The following is a 16381-nucleotide window of genomic DNA, read 5'->3' as shown; positions in this document are numbered from 1 at the left end:
GTGCAGATTGATGATCTGTTTATGCCTCTGACAGCACTGTGGTGCATACAGTTAGGTTCAGATAGTCATCTGCTGCCAATATATTCACATTATTTCAACAGACTTCATGTATTTGATGCATAAAGGCTTCTTTATCTTACGCTCAACTCTATCCAGTTCTACAGACTTTAAACCAGACACTGGATGAGAGGTCACCCCAAACATGTACAGGGAGTGCAGAATTATTAGGCAAATGAGTATTTTGTCCACATCATCCTCTTCATGCATGTTGTCTTACTCCAAGCTGTATAGGCTCGAAAGCCTACTACCAATTAAGCATATTAGGTGATGTGCATCTCTGTAATGAGAAGGGGTGTGGTCTAATGACATCAACACCCTATATCAGGTGTGCATAATTATTAGGCAACGTCCTTTCCTTTGGCAAAATGGGTCAAAAGAAGGACTTGACAGGCTCAGAAAAGTCAAAAATAGTGAGATATCTTGCAGAGGGATACAGCAGTCTCAAAACTGCAAAGCTTCTGAAGCGTGATCATCGAACAATCAAGCGTTTCATTCAAAATAGTCAACAGGGTCGCAAGAAGCGTGTGGAAAAACCAAGGCGCCAAATAACTGCCCATGAACTGAGAAAAGTCAAGCGTGCAGCTGCCAAGATGCCACTTGCCACCAGTTTGGCCATATTTCAGAGCTGCAACATCACTGGAGTGCCCAAAAGCACAAGGTGTGCAATACTCAGAGACATGGCCAAGGTAAGAAAGGCTGAAAGACGACCACCACTGAACAAGACACACAAGCTGAAAACGTCAAGACTGGGCCAAGAAATATCTCAAGACTGGTTTTTCTAAGGTTTTATGGACTGATGAAATGAGAGTGAGTCTTGGTGGGCCAGATGGATGGGCCCGTGGCTGGATTGGTAAAGGGCAGAGAGCTCCAGTCCGACTCAGACGCCAGCAAGGTGGAGGTGGAGTACTGGTTTGGGCTGGTATCATCAAAGATGAGCTTGTGGGGCCTTTTCGGGTTGAGGATGGAGTCAAGCTCAACTCCCAGTCCTACTGCCAGTTTCTGGAAGACACCTTCTTCAAGCAGTGGTACAGGAAGAAGTCTGCATCCTTCAAGAAAAACGTGATTTTCATGCAGGACAATGCTCCATCACACGCGTCCAAGTACTCCACAGCGTGGCTGGCAAGAAAGGGTATAAAAGAAAAAAAAACTAATGACATGGCCACCTTGTTCACCTGATCTGAACCCCATTGAGAACCTGTGGTCCATCATCAAATGTGAGATTTACAAGGAGGGAAAACAGTACACCTCTCTGAACAGTGTCTGGGAGGCTGTGGTTGCTGCTGCACGCAATGTTGATGGTGAACAGATCAAAACACTGACAGAATCCATGGATGGCAGGCTTTTGAGTGTCCTTGCAAAGAAAGGTGGCTATATTGGTCACGGATTTGTTTTTGAACGTCAGAAATTTATATTTGTGAATGTGGAGATGTTATATTGGTTTCACTGGTAAAAATAAATAATTGAAATGGGTATATATTTGTTTTTTGTTAAGTTGCCTAATAATTATGCATAGTAATAGTCACCTGCACACACAGATATCCCCCTAAAATAGCTAAAACTAAAAACAAACTAAAAACTACTTCCAAAAACATTCAGCTTTGATATTAATGAGTTTTTGGGTTCATTGAGAACATGGTTGCTGTTCAATAATAAAATTATTCCTCAAAAATACAACTTGCCTAATAATTCTGCACTCCCTGTATTGTCACATCAAGGAGCCACTTCATAATCACCAGTTAACCGGACAAGCAAGTCTTTGGACAGGTTAAAACGTAGAGCCTTCATACTGTGAGGCATCTGACACAAGCACAGGTTCAGGTCAGTTTTAGTTATATAGTACCAAATTACAACCACACTCACCTCAAGGTGCTTTAAAGTGTAAGATAAAGAAAATACAATAATACAAAGAAAACCCCAACAGTCAGAAAAAACCTATGAGCAAGCATTTGGCAACAGTGGGAAGAAACATTACGAAACCTCTGGTGGAACCAGGATCAGGGAGGGGCGAACCATCCACCGCGACTGGTTGGGAGGGAGACAGGACAAAAGACACACAGTTGAACTGAGGCAGAGATTAATAATAATAATAATAACTAATAATTAAATGCAAAGTGATGCATAAACCCAGATTGAAAAGAGTTGGATGAAGAAGAAACACTCAGTGAATCATGGGACGCTCCCAGCATGCTAGTTCTATTTCAGCATAACAGCAGGAGGGTTCAGGGATGCCTCATCCAGCCCTAATTATTAGCTTTATCAAAACTGTCATTTTTAATGGTGTTAAAGATAGAGTGAGTGTCTGTCTACTGAATCATCAAGCTAGTGTGGGAGAAATATGCTCTCTCATTCTAGTCCCGAACAATAGGCTTTTAATGTCTTGTTGATATACAAGTCAGAGAGAAGCCACTGCTGACCTTGGCCAAATGGCCTTGGTCCCTGTTGATGCAATGACTATACCTTTATCAAGGTCCTCACGTGATCGGGAGTCTACACCACTGTATTGTACAGCTATGCGTTATATTGGCTGTAACTATTGTCATAGTTGATTCCAAGGTAAATTAACTGTAATTTACTGTATCCAGCACTTTTTATACTATCAGCCTCATCCACAGGCAGATTTTTACACACACTGATGCATCCATGCAAATCCAGGTGGACGCATCAGGTCGTGTTTTTGGGTCAGAAAGGGGAGATGGAATTGCCAACCCCATGAACAGCTGACAACTCGCGCTAAATACTGTTGCGCTACTACTTTACATCTGCATCTCTGGAAGATCATTTCTGTATGAAGAAAAACTGGTCTAACCAAACTTTAACGATACTTGACACGTCATATTGAAACAAAGAATCTCAATGACATGAAACAGCTTTTACAAAACTAATCCTATTAGAATGCCAGCTCTTTTTTTGTCTTTTTTGTGTACTTCCTGTTAACATACCTGCTGGCACTTGCTTTGTTTCTCTGTGTTGTGCGCATATGTCACGTTCCTTTCACTTCATCAGAGATGGGAGGGATGTCACAACTGAGTCAACCATGTTGCAGGAATAGCAGTTGAAAAACAAAACAGGCTATTAGCTCATCACTACCACTGCCTGGAGTACAATGCAATGCCTTTTTTCTCTTTGTACTTTAAAACACAACAACAGTACATTCGTGGATAGAGCCTGGTCGATGCTTTTTTTTTTTTTTTTTTTAGCAAATCACAAGTAAACCACGGTGGCAGTACAGATTACAAGCTCTAATGTTTTACATACTACTCATAGCATGGTATCGATTTGGACTGGGAAGTCAGGGTAGACTGCAGTAATACACTGTATTACATAAAATTGCACGCAGCCATCCCAGCAAAGATGCCCTCTTGGGGCCCATGTGGAGCTACTGTGAACAGGCCTACATTACACAGTGGGCAACCCACTGTGTAATGTAGAGCCTAGGTCCAGATTGGCCCCAGTGGGGCAGCTCATGGCATGGGCTGAATGTGGGTTGCTCACACTAAGCAGACAGGGAGCCATTATAAATGTGCAGCATGTCCACAGTATACCTACATTAGAGGAGTGGGCTGCCCTACCCCAGTGCGGTCCCCTGATGTGCCTCATGGTATGTTAGTACCACCAGTTAGAATGCAGTGTGGACCAGAATGTTGCTCAAAAAACAAAAACAAAAAAGCTGCTGCCATTTTCACAAGGAGATGAAGCATCAGGTAACTCCACATATTAGATTTGGCACATTTTTACACTAGCCCCAAGGGATTTCTGTCTACTCCAAGGCTTAAAACAGGGATCTTTCACGTGTTAAGCAAATGTGTAAAACTGCTACATCATCTAAAAGAAGGAAAGAAAGAAAACAACCCTTAAATCCTATCAAAAACATCTGTCTGACTTAGAAAATGAAATAAAGCCTGATAACTTTCCAAGGTACCAACAAATGATGGTATGGTACAGTTTAATGGCTCAAAGTAGCAAAGCTGAAGCCTAGAGACATTTATTGACTTCAGCTGCAGTGTCTAGACACCTGTCAATCAAAGCAGCCATGAACCAAACTCCATTATCCAAAAGCCCACCCCATTCCAGCTCTCCATAGGCATTCTTTATTTTTTGTTTTTTTCGTACCAGGCTGTAAACATACTTTTTAGAGCAGTAAAAAGTAAAGCTGACACGGGACTTTTTATTGACTGACTCACTTTTGTGGTGCCAGCCTCAGGTGACTGGTTGGTGTATAGGTGTGATTGGTTGTGCAATCCTCTCAGCAGCTGTAGTTTGCAGGACTTCATGCAATGCCATGATTAAACCCCTTGAATCTCTGTTTTCAGTGATTTGTTTTGGTCACAGTCAGTTTGAATTTGATCATGTGAAAAATGGTCTTGGTTGCAGGTGGAGACAAGACTGACTTGTTCTTGGCTTCTGCCACAGTGAAATGCTTTGCCTAGGATGTCTTTAAAGTGGGCTAATTCTCACATTTTTATCCGCATAAATGAAACCAACTGATTAATAAGCACTAAAAATACTCTGAACACCAATCACACTGTGAAAAAAAATGTCTGTGTAAATCTCTGCTAGACTTTGTTGACAGTGAAAGTTTAGTATCTTTGACCTAATTTCACTGGGCCAGAGCACGCAGCTGACTTCAAAAGTGCGAGAGCAAGGGTATGCTGGAGTTTCTATATGAGGGGTGTGTCTGCTGTACTTAGAAATGAATGTGATAAGAGAGACGGAAACCTGCCAAACTGTTGTAGATGTTTAATTTGTTAGAGGCAGTAAAAACCTCTTTCATAAACAACACCTTAAATGACTGTGCGTGTTTATTTCCGGTGGACATTAGACCTTTGATGAAATGTAACTACAAGCCTATCTCGATTCACTCTCCACCATGACTGCTATCAGCTCCATCTGTTCTCTGGTATTTCTGCCAGCTATAGGGGCTCCAACAGCTGTGCTGTAACTCCCAAACACCGGATGGCACTTAAATCAGCATTGGAAGCAAGCTTGGGGAGTTGTCCAGGAAGAGTTGCTGGGCTTTGGATCCTCCCACTTTTCCAACCAGTTTGTGTTCAGCTGCTGTAGGTCCTAATAATGCCACTGGAGGTCAGCAGAGCACAACCACATTTAAATTAATAAACATAATTCAGTAAGTCACATGTTCACAGACCTCTGCATACTCAGCAAGAGACTTAAAATTGAAGGTGCAATGATGTGACTATTCTAAATGTGTGCACACATACACACTTTGTAAGGGCTGCAGTAGAAAAGTATGTGATCTGGAAGGCAGTTCTAAATCTTTACATTAAATACATGATTTTTACAGTACTAGGCCTGTATGTCCTTAACTTTATTCCTGTTTAATGCTGGTTCATATTTGATCTGCTATATTTGAGAAGAAAATATTTGACTTTTTGTTTTTCACCAGTGATACTTAACATAGAGCCAGTAGGTAAATCAGAACTTTGAATCCTTTTAAATTCAATTCTTCTTCTTTCAGCTGTTCCCTTTAGTGGTCGCCACAGCAGCTCATCTGCTTTCATCTCACTGTGTACCTAGCCTCCTCCTCTGTCACGCCAACCCTCCACATGTCATCCTTCGTCACATCCATAATTCTTCTCTGAGTTATTCTTTTTTTCCTCCTACCTGGTAGCTCCATATTCAACACATACACATATATAATTATACATCATATATAATAGTTATAATTTTCGGTCATTTAATTTTATATCTGTTACTTACTTTGGTGTCGCATGGCTTTGGGAGGGGTCTTTATCAATAGAAAAACATAGAAACTTATCAAAATACAGTTGAAATTTATGCCCTCCTTCCTACTTTCCAAAGCCATTCAGTGGCCTGGGTTGTGGAGTCTTTGCCTGGCTGATTCTGGCCTGCTGACCTTGTGTTTGAAACACCTGATCTAGGCATAGACTGGTACAGGTGTCATTCTCTAAGTTACTTTTTCTAGCTGTTGTGTGAAGATATTTTCTAAAACAAGTTGAAATCTAGTGAGAAGGCAGGCAGTTGTGATTGAAACAGCAAAGATTTTCCCTCTCACACAGCTTTTATTTGTATTTTATCCGTGGAGGTGTGTCCTATACATTGGTTTCCTCGGAAGATTTTTGGCTTATCAGATCAAGACAAAGAGCAAATGTTCACTGAAAGCAGAGTACCTCTGGGGTTTAGACAATCTCATCTTTCATTTAGAGTTCCATGAACAGAAAATGAACCCTGTCCACCTGGCTTTATGGATAATGTGAATAAAATTCCTTCATCGTTGTTGATGATAGCTCATTTCACCCCCTTGATCCTGTGTGTCTTATCCAATGAAACTGCTGCTTGAACTGGTTAACTTACTGCTAGAATTGATAAGCCATATGTAAATTACTAATCAGCCATTCCAGTTTTATCTGAGGCCCCACACTGCTAACAAATAAAAAAAACAAGAAAATGTGGGTACTGCAGGATCAAGATTTTTTTTTATTAGTCCTTTATTTATCCAGGTAAAAAAATATCATTGAGATTAAAAATCTAATTTCCAAGAGAGACCTGGCATCAAGAACTTGATGCCAGAACACTGTGACTTGGCCTACGTGCCTCAAGTAGTCAGTTACTCACTGGCAATAACATTAAAGCACACACACACAAAAAAAAAAAAATATAGCAAAATGTTTTCGAACCAAATCTCAGAAAACTACATTGTTTTATTAAGTGCTTACAGCATGACCCTCACATATTCTCCACATTCCTGATGCACCGACTGTCTCTTTTGAGATTTTCTACACCATTACGCTCTTGCTCAAAGTTTCTCTTGCCTTCTTTCTCCTGAGGCTCTTGAGAGTTTACAGCCTTCCCTTGAGCATGTATTGTTCTCAAAAACAGGCCAATAGAATCTGTATAACAGAAAGTCTGTATAATGGTCTTTGTTATTCCTCTTGCTATCATTTGATACAGCTGTATTGATTTGTATATCCACATTAGTGTTGGCTCAAGTAAACACTGTGTAACAATGTGATGTAGTTTCCATGTATTAAATGTTTGGTTTTTTTTCTGGCCTTGAGCCAACAGACTGTTGTGTGATTTGGCAAATGGAGACCTTTCCTGACCTTTCTCTTAAATGTAACAGCCAAAGGGACAATTTATACCTGGACTGGACTTTCTGTAAAAACCAAAGAATGTGAAGATTATGTTCACTATCAAGGCCTGGACTTAATGTCTTATTTATGTTCACAGTCCCAGTGGTGTGAAGACTGTAATTAAAGTGTCATGGTCCTGGGTCGTTGACCCAGCATTTTGTGTTTCATTTTGGTTTCATCTTGTGTTTGGTGTTTATTCTGAATTTGTATTAGTTCTTTGGGTTTGGTTGTTGTGTTTATTATCCCTACCCGTGTCTTCCCTCTGTGCTCCGTTCGGGTCCCTGCATTTGGTGTTGTAAAACAGTCTGTGTGTTTCCGGTTTTACTTTGTAGGTCTGCTTCTCATTATGTCCATTAGTGTCAGCTGTGTCAACCCCTGTGTGTCATCTCCTCATTACCTGGTGTGTATTTATAGTGTGTGTTGGCTTCTGCTTGTTGTCAGATTGTCTGTGTTTATTCTCCATGGTCCTCTGCATCTCTCTCTCTGTCTCTCTCTCTCTCGCTCTCTCTCGCTCTCTCTCTCTCTCGCTCTCTCTCTCGCTCTCTCTCTCTCTCTCGCTCTCTCTCTCGCTCTCTGTCTAGCCGTCCTCATCTGCCACCTCTGAGTTTCTCCCGCTGACCTTATGTCCCAGGTTTGTTTGTTAGTTTCACCCAGTTTAGGTTTATGTTCAGTTCTGCCCTCACCTCTGTTATTTTCAGTGTAAATAAACTTCCCCTCGCATCTCCACCGCCGTCTGCATTTTGGGTCCTCATTTATTCTACCACATGACTGCTGCCTCAGCCGCGACATAAAGTTAGCTTAAAAATGTAGAGCACTAATGTCAAGCAGTCCTAGTGCTCCTAAACTCCACATGAGGTTAAGAACTAAAAGCTGAATTGCCTTCAGATTTTGTTTTCTTGGAATAAGAGATTAAACTTGGGTTGCATTGGGTTTTCTGCATTAGCAGCGGGTAAGTTGCTGTTAGATCACATTAAAACCAATTTTATCAGGTGGTGCCCATCAAGCTAAATGGGAATGTGTCCAACATAATGGAAAATGCTGGCAGTGAATTTGATTCATGGAACAATCTTAGTTTGGTTAATTCAAATCTTACCTTTATGAAACAAAAGTTAAACGAATAAAGAAAAAAGGAATAAATCCTAAACCAGATTAGCAATCTGCAGGTGTTTCACACCGAGAACAAACAAGTAAATGCAGGAAGAAGTTGCTGTGTTCTGGCATACTGGATTACAATTTACATTAATTTTATGGCTGACTGTTTGTGTACGCTGCACATCTGTGGCAACCTGCTACATCCCAGAATGCAAAGCATACCTGGCATTGGGAAGGCATTTAGTCTTTTGGAATTGGACTGAGGCCACCTTCTCTAAAGGTCTTCTTGGCCCTGTGGTTTTGGTGCACACTTAAGTCCAATTACCGTCTTCACACCTGCCCACGTGAATCACACCAAGGTGGAAGACAAACCAGAGGTAGATTTAAATGAACCAGATAGTTACTACTACTAATGTAACACAGCCGTCGGTCCGTGAACTCCTATTATTAAACCTTAAGATGAACATTTTTTCATTACCGTTTTGATGTTTTAAAAACAGACATGGTGGAGCGAGGGATCTGCAGAAACCATATGCTCATTGGTTAATAACTTGTCAGTTAAGAGTCAGTGAGCATATCACTGACAATTAGGGTGATCAAAATATACAAAATGGATAATTTCTTAATCAGTATGACCAAAAATGAGTCACTGAAGCCATGAATTTGTGAGAGAATTCTGTTGCTATTGCCCCCTGGTGGCCTTTAAAAGGAATTCAGGCTTACAGGCACTTCTGCATTAGCTTCTCTTTTGAGACGCTGAAGCTACGCCCATCTTTTATATACAGTCTTGGTATTGAAACGCAAACTTGCTGGTAGAAACTTCTCAAGTATATATAGATTTTTTCTCAGCTGCTTTGTTTGATGAAGTTCGCCAAATAATATACTAAATATTTGCATACTTAGGCATTTATTAATGCTCTTTCTGCTGTGCCTGGATTGTGTCCAGTGCTATGTAATTTATTTATTTATTTTCATTTTCACAATTTACAGTGCACGCTACTCTGTTTTTTGTCAGACTTGAAATAGCCGAAATACCTTCACACTACGGAACTTCTATGGCTCTTCCGTTCGACAATCTCTCCGGCATTGGAACCATCATCTGTTTTCTCTTCGGTAACCTTCGGTCACGCTCGGTTGATTTTTCTACTCGGCACACTCATTTCCTCCATTACCCGGGCGGTAGGGTGGCTGGCTGCTTCCCAAACAAATAAACATGTGCGGCTTGGCACTTGTGCTGTACGTAACAAGTCACGTGACGTGACGCTGCGGCTGTGATTGGTTCAGCTCTGCACTCCGATGCACAATAGCAGTCACTTCTACTCATAATACACATAATAGTCAGATACAGCAGGAATTTACTGTTAGTGAAAACCAGAGATGGGCAGTAACGCGTTACTTGTAACGCGTTACTGTAATCTGATTACTTTTTTCAAGTAACGAGTAAAGTAAGGGATTACTATTGCAAAAACGGTAATTAGATTACCGTTACTTTCCCGTAGGAACACTGCGTTACTAAAACCGTGATTTTTTTGCGAGAATGTCTCACGACAGTGACGTAAGCGAGTGCGCCGTTAGTGACACGCCTTTAGTGACAACAGCTGTGTGCAGATCAACAATGGATCACATATCGATTGTGGGAGAGAGTATGAGTGTGCAGCGTTTAAAGCGTGGAAGTACTGACCTTACTTTGAGTTTGATTCCATAAAAAGTGACAAAAACATTAGCGTCCATCGTGCGTGGGAAGAAAACTTCTTTTTACAGCGAAAAAACCCCTAAACTTCCAAGCAAGCACGGAGTGCAAAATGACGTAATGGGAAATTCACAGAGAAACTCGCGGATTCTTCAACTGACCGCGGCACACCTGCACCAGGGTAAACCTCCGCCTACCACAGTCCTGCTTTACTGGTGAAAATAGAGCAACAGGACCGCTAGTCTTTGACTTTATTTATTTTCTGCTGTGTTTTACTTGCATCTATTTGAAAGAGTGAGTGTAAACACAAAAAATATTTTATTTTATGGGCTGGAATGTGTAGAAAATAGGTTTAAATCTTAAACTAATTTATTCAAGTCAGAGAATGTTGCATATAATTAAATTTTTGCTTGATGCATAAAGTTAAAAGATTAAAACTGATAAAACAAGTTAAAAAAAAGAGACTTTTCCATTTGATTACATTTTGTATGATGGATTATGTAGAAAAAGTAGAATTGGGCTGAAAGATGTATCACTTTATCACCTCTTCAGGTTGTAAATCGTGTTTTAAAAAAGTAACTAAGTAATTAATTACTTTTGAAAATAAGTAATCAGTAAAGTAACGGGATTACTTTTTTGGGGAAGTAATCAGTAATTAGTTACTGAAACACGTAGGACGAGACTGTCAGCAGTAAGAAAGAGTCTGCTGCGTTCTGACAAAAGATCTAAAGATTCTTTACCACTGTGGATTACACAACTGAGGAAACGTGGCATGCAAGTGACACTGGCTTGTTCATTCCTAGAAAAAATTCATTTCGAAAGATTTTTGTGCAACTTTCTGAAGGTTAATTTTTGTTTTCTTTGAAGCTTCGATGAGCTGATGTGGGAACTTCAAAAATGTGCAAAAAATGAGTCAAAATTGAGACTACAAGGTGAACTCATAGAAGATCCTTTTTTCCATTTGTCTTTTGGAGTAATAGCTCACATTTTGAGTAATCTATTTTGTAGAAACGGGTACAGAATTGGTTGTTTATCCCCTCAGTGGCTACTTTTTGATGAACGGGAAAAGAAGAGGTGAATTTGATACACAAGTTGATCCAAAAAACTGGCAATTATATCGTAACTACTCTTTTTCTCGTTCAGCTGCATGTTGAATAGCTGTGAGGACCACTCTTGTGACTCTTAATGTAGTGCAGGAATAATAGCAGGTTCCAGTGATATTTAAAGTTTATGTTGCCAAGCGCGTGTCCTCGAAACTCCACACGATAGTGTGTCTTTGAAGGTTGTGCGACTGTATGATGAACGACATTGTCGTGTCACATGCATGCGGCATTAAGGCAGGTGACTCTCTGACTTTCAGGTTACTTGCGCACAAGGTTGTTCTGAAGTGGAATCAGTATAAGAGAAAAAAGATTCATAATAAAACACTGCCTTCAAGAAATCGTCTTTTATTGTGTCTGACAATCGGTGTTTATGTTTGTGTGTAGGGTTTGTGCATGATACAGAGAGTGCGATGTGAGGAAGAAAATGTTCCAGATGATCTGAAGAAATAAATACATTCATGCATAAAATAAAGACACTTCAATTTTTTTTAACAATTTATTTCCATGCTCTGAATTTTCTTGTCCGTGGAACACCCCTCCACCCCCACCCTCTTCGTGGTATCTGCACCAAGGACCAGAACCAAAGACAGCGCCACGTTTATACGTGAGCTGCGTCAGGAAGCTTCTTGGAGAGATGAGGCGCACTGACAAAATCTCAAAGCAACACAAGCTCGTGAAGAACTGTGTCGCCTGTGCGCACAGAAACATTTTATTTGTTTTTGTTTCGCAGAAAACTCGCACATAGAGCCAAATACAAAGATTATTTCAGTGGTGCGAGTCATTTGGATTTGATCATGACTTAAACACTCTCGTGGATAAAAGTTAATTAAAAAATGTCTGGAGAATTTAGCGACACTGCTTATGAAGGCTCGCCAGGGATTGTCTATGCTGCTTCCTTTAACTTGAGCTATGTTTTCAACACGACCAACAGCTCGTACGAGGACTACCTCCACCTGCCAGACTCTGAGAAAGCTGACTCTGTGGGAGATGGAGCCGCTGTTGTAAGGATTATCATCTCGATCATTTACTCTCTGGTTTGCGCGCTGGGTCTGGTTGGAAACTTGCTGGTCTTGTACTTAATGAAGTCTAAACATGTGTGGAAAAAATCCTCCATCAACCTTTTCGTAACTAGTTTGGCGGTGACTGACTTCCAGTTCGTCCTGACTCTGCCCTTCTGGGCTGTGGAAAACGCTTTGGACTTCACTTGGCTTTTCGGCAAAGCGATGTGCAAGATAGTGTCCTATGTGACGGCAATGAACATGTACGCCAGCGTTTTTTTCCTGACCGCCATGAGCGTGGCGAGGTACTGGTCACTCGCGTCTGCCCTGAAAGGCAGGCGGAGGCGGGCTCACTGCTGTTCCGCGCGGTCCATCACCGTTATCATCTGGGTTTTCGCCGTCTCCGCCGCTCTGCCGCACGCGGTTTTCTCCACGACGGTGACAGTTTCCAACGAGGACCTGTGCCTCGTCAAATTCCCGGAAACCAACGGATCGGCGCAGTTTTGGCTCGCGCTCTATCACTCTCAAAAAGTGTTGCTTGGCTTCGTGGTGCCTCTGGGCATCATCTCAGCCTGCTACCTGCTCCTTTTGCGCTTCATCACCTCCAAAAACATCAACACCTCGAGCGCCAAGCGACGCGCCAAAGTCACAAAGTCCGTCACCATAGTGGTCTTGTCCTTCTTTCTGTGCTGGCTGCCCAACCAGGCTCTCACAGCCTGGGGCATCCTCGTGAAACTCAACGTGGTTCACTTCAGTTACGAGTACTACAGCATGCAAGTGTACGTGTTCCCCGTGTCCGTGTGCCTTGCGCACTCCAACAGTTGCCTGAATCCCATCCTGTACTGTCTTATGAGGCGGGAGTTCAGAAAAGCGCTGAAAAAACTCTTCTGGCGGATGACCTCGCCGACTCTGACCACCTTAAGACCGATCACAGCCACCACAAAGCCGGAGGCGGACGAGCAAGGGCAGGTCCTGGTCCCCGTGTGCGCACCCGAGGAGCCCGCAGTGGTGTTTTATCCTCCCGGGGAAGTGATTTACAATGACAGGCGAGACCTACCCCAGAACAGCGCTTAATCTAAGGCACGTTTTAAATCCTCTGTGATGTTGTATTCATACACATTTACATCAATCAGGTCAGTTTTGTTTGCCTCACAGCTGTCCAAGTTGGAGGAGGAAAAACGTCAAACAGAAGCGCTTATGACTCATGTTTGTCCACAGAAATGCTACTTTGGCTTCACCCTGGTTGAGATTTTAAAAAGCCAACTTACTGGCGTTCTTACCTATAAGAAAATACGCATATTTTAATAAGGTGTCAAAACATATATTAAATGTGCAGGTAAGGTGCATCAACAAAATGTGAGACATTTACTCATCTTCGCCCCGTCCTTATCTTGAATGACCTTTAGTTGTCAAATGCCACTATAATGTTACAGAGAATGTTTCACAGACCTGTGCTGATTGTGTGTGTGTGTGTGTGTGTGTGTGTGTGTGTGTGTGTGTGTGTGTGTGTGTGTGTGTTGGGGGGGGAGGGGGGTCCACGGAGGGCTGCATAGACTGATGTTTTGAACTGTGGGAGGCAAAGTTTGATTGATGCATATGGAGAAGAGGTGTTATAATTAAGTATGACGGACACTGCATATATTTGTTGCTACTGCAGAATTTACTGAATTTTAAAAATAAATTAAATGGGAGATTCATTTTTATTTAGCTGCTTTTTGTTTTGATTTTCTTTTTTGCAATTTGATGAATTTAGAAAAACGTGCTTTTAAAAGTGTTTTCATTTCAAGCTCCATTATTTAGAAATCAAAATACAAACGTATACCTTTACATGCCAAAATGAGAGTGACCACAACCTATCACAGAATGAGTAATAATTCCTCTAAAAACACCACCCCACTCAACCCCACCACTTGTGACTGCTAGATGGGAGCACATAATCAGATCTCATTTACTCACATCCATTCGCTGAGAGGGCAGCGATGACTTTCAATAAACAGAGAGCAAAGTTCTCAGTAAATATAAATCGAATTTAAAAGCAGTCAAAAATGGCATTTCACTGACAGCTTCAGTCTCCTCCCTCTCCTCCCTTTCTCACGTGTTAATGATGCAGTGTGAGCAGAATAAAATCCTCCCTGAAAAGCTATTTATGTGTCCACATTGAACCCCCCCCCCCCCCCCCCCCCCCCCCAAAAAATAAATAAATAAATAATACAGTCAATTAAGTGCTTAAGACCATTTAAAGACTCATTTGGTTAATATGCCTCCAGAGCCTTCAGTTCGTCGTCTGTTCAAGCTGTGAGCCCATGACAGAAAACAGTGACAGAAAAAGAAACAAAAACACCGAAATACTAACAGGTGTCTTGCAAACCCACAAAAATAACCAACATTATGGAATGAAGAGAATATATATACACATGGCAACAGGCTAATCTAGTGAAGTGAATGCCAAACAGCTCCAGGACCTCGGTTTTAAATTAGTACACCAGAGAAATGATTCATGTGGGTGTTCAATCTGAAACCCACAGTGCACGCACACATATCATGGGACCTGTGGAAAGTAAGTAAAATCCCCTTTGATGGAAGTAATAAAAAATGACTTGAATTAAAATCATGATTAGAAATTTTAATGTAATATTCATTGCTCAGAAGGCGATCTAATATCTCCTCCTCACATGGGTCTGGATGTAAAGGACATTGATGCAAATATGATTAGATAATCTGCAAAGGCTTTTTTGTTGTGAACTCTATTTATCTTATTCACTCAATTGGCTATAAATGTGCAACACCAATTTCAAAAGTTGGGACATTGTGCAAAATGTAAATAACAGCAGAATGCAGTAATTTGTAGAGCCATATTTTATTCGCAGTAGAACGCAGAAGACATAATAAACTGAGGAAAACTTGTCTGCATCAAACACATGTCTAAAAAGTTGCCACAGTGTGGCATCCTCTCTTCTTTTCACATCAGTCTATAAACAGCTGGGAACTGAGGAGAGTAGTTGGGAGAGGGATGCTGCTCCATTCCTGGCTCTTCTTTGTCATATTTTCCATTTCATGTTGCATTAAATGTTCTCAACCGGTGAAAGGTCTGACTGCAGACAGCTCAGTTCAGTGTCTGGACTCTACTATGATCAATTCTGTTGTAATACATGCAGGGTGTGGTTTTACACTGTCTCGCTGAAATACATGAGAACCTCGCTGAAAAAGATGTCACCTGGATGGAACTCTAAAAGCTTTCATCAATGATGGTGTCTTTTCAGATCCGCCAATTTCATAGGTACTAATGCACCTTAATTCCATCAGAGATGCAGACTTTTTAAATGAGCACTGATGGGAGCACTGAACAGTTTTCCACTTTGCCTCAGTCTAATTCAAATCAACTTTTCTGATTTTATGAATCTTTTTGATGATATTATAGACCAGGAATGTCAAACTCATTTTGCATCCAAGGCCATGTACGGCCAGACCAGTGAAACCAGTAAATTTTAGTATAAGAAAAAGAAGTGCAATTTCACCAGTTTTTGTCCACGTGGAACTTTTCCTAAGACGCTCATTTTATACCCACTCAGGCTACAGACCTGTTGCAAATGAACCTAGTTAGTTTATTATGTTTCTCCAACCGTTTCTTTTTAGCACCAAATGTTTTTCAAGCGTTTTATTTTTATTGCCCAGCTTTTTTGAGACATGCTGTTGTTATCAAATCCCAAGATGAACTAATGTTTCGCTTGAATGTTTTCTCAGTTCAAACACTTGACATGTTTTCTATGTTCTATTGTGAATAAAATCTGGATTTATGGGATTTGCAGATCCTTTTTTATTTACATTCTTCCCAACTTTTTTGGAATTACCTCAAATCTGTGAAATACTGCGTTTGTGTAGGTTTCAGATGTAGCAACTTTCCAGTTATTATATTTCACTAGCTGGGCTCACGTCCTCATTTTTAGGTTTTAGTAGGTAAAGGTGAACGCTTGGACATGAATTGAGCTGCGGTCTGGGGAAGGCCCCGAAGGGGGTAACCTATATAGATGACAACCGGAAGACGCGGGTTTGGAGGCGTGGCCCCGCTCCTGAAATTCCAATACATAATCTCCAAATACATATAGGAAGTGGGTAAAATAAGTATTTAATATGTCACCAATTTGCCAAGTAAATATATTTCTAAAGATTCTCCCCAGATGTTGGTGACAATCCAATCCACACATGCAATGAAATTAAACCATAGATGTCGATAAATTATGTTTGATAATGAGAAATGACACAGAGAAAAAGTACTGAGCAAGCTTGATGAAATGTATTTAATACTTTCTAGATGACAACTTAATTTTC

The 16381-nt window shown here is 41.0% G+C and overlaps 1 protein-coding gene across 1 annotated transcript; it reads left to right on the top strand.

The window, feature by feature from the left end:
- The first annotated feature begins 11775 nt into the window (after positions 1-11775).
- Positions 11776-13829, top strand: rxfp3 (relaxin family peptide receptor 3). Its single transcript, XM_004549710.2, has one exon. It carries the CDS (start codon positions 11891-11893, stop codon positions 13127-13129), a length of 1239 nt encoding a protein of 412 aa, XP_004549767.1. The 5' UTR covers positions 11776-11890; the 3' UTR covers positions 13130-13829.
- Positions 13830-16381: the final 2552 nt, after the last annotated feature.

Source organism: Maylandia zebra, linkage group LG7 (assembly GCF_041146795.1).
Source record: "Maylandia zebra isolate NMK-2024a linkage group LG7, Mzebra_GT3a, whole genome shotgun sequence".
Taxonomy (NCBI): domain Eukaryota; kingdom Metazoa; phylum Chordata; class Actinopteri; order Cichliformes; family Cichlidae; genus Maylandia; species Maylandia zebra.
Note: the sequence above shows the minus strand (reverse complement) of the source record. Positions and strands in the feature narration are given on the sequence as shown.

Bases quoted from the DNA above. Each gene is read 5' to 3' on its own strand.
- rxfp3 (XM_004549710.2), top strand. From the start codon at position 11,891: ATGTCTGGAGAATTTAGCGACACTGCTTATGAAGGCTCGCCAGGGATT.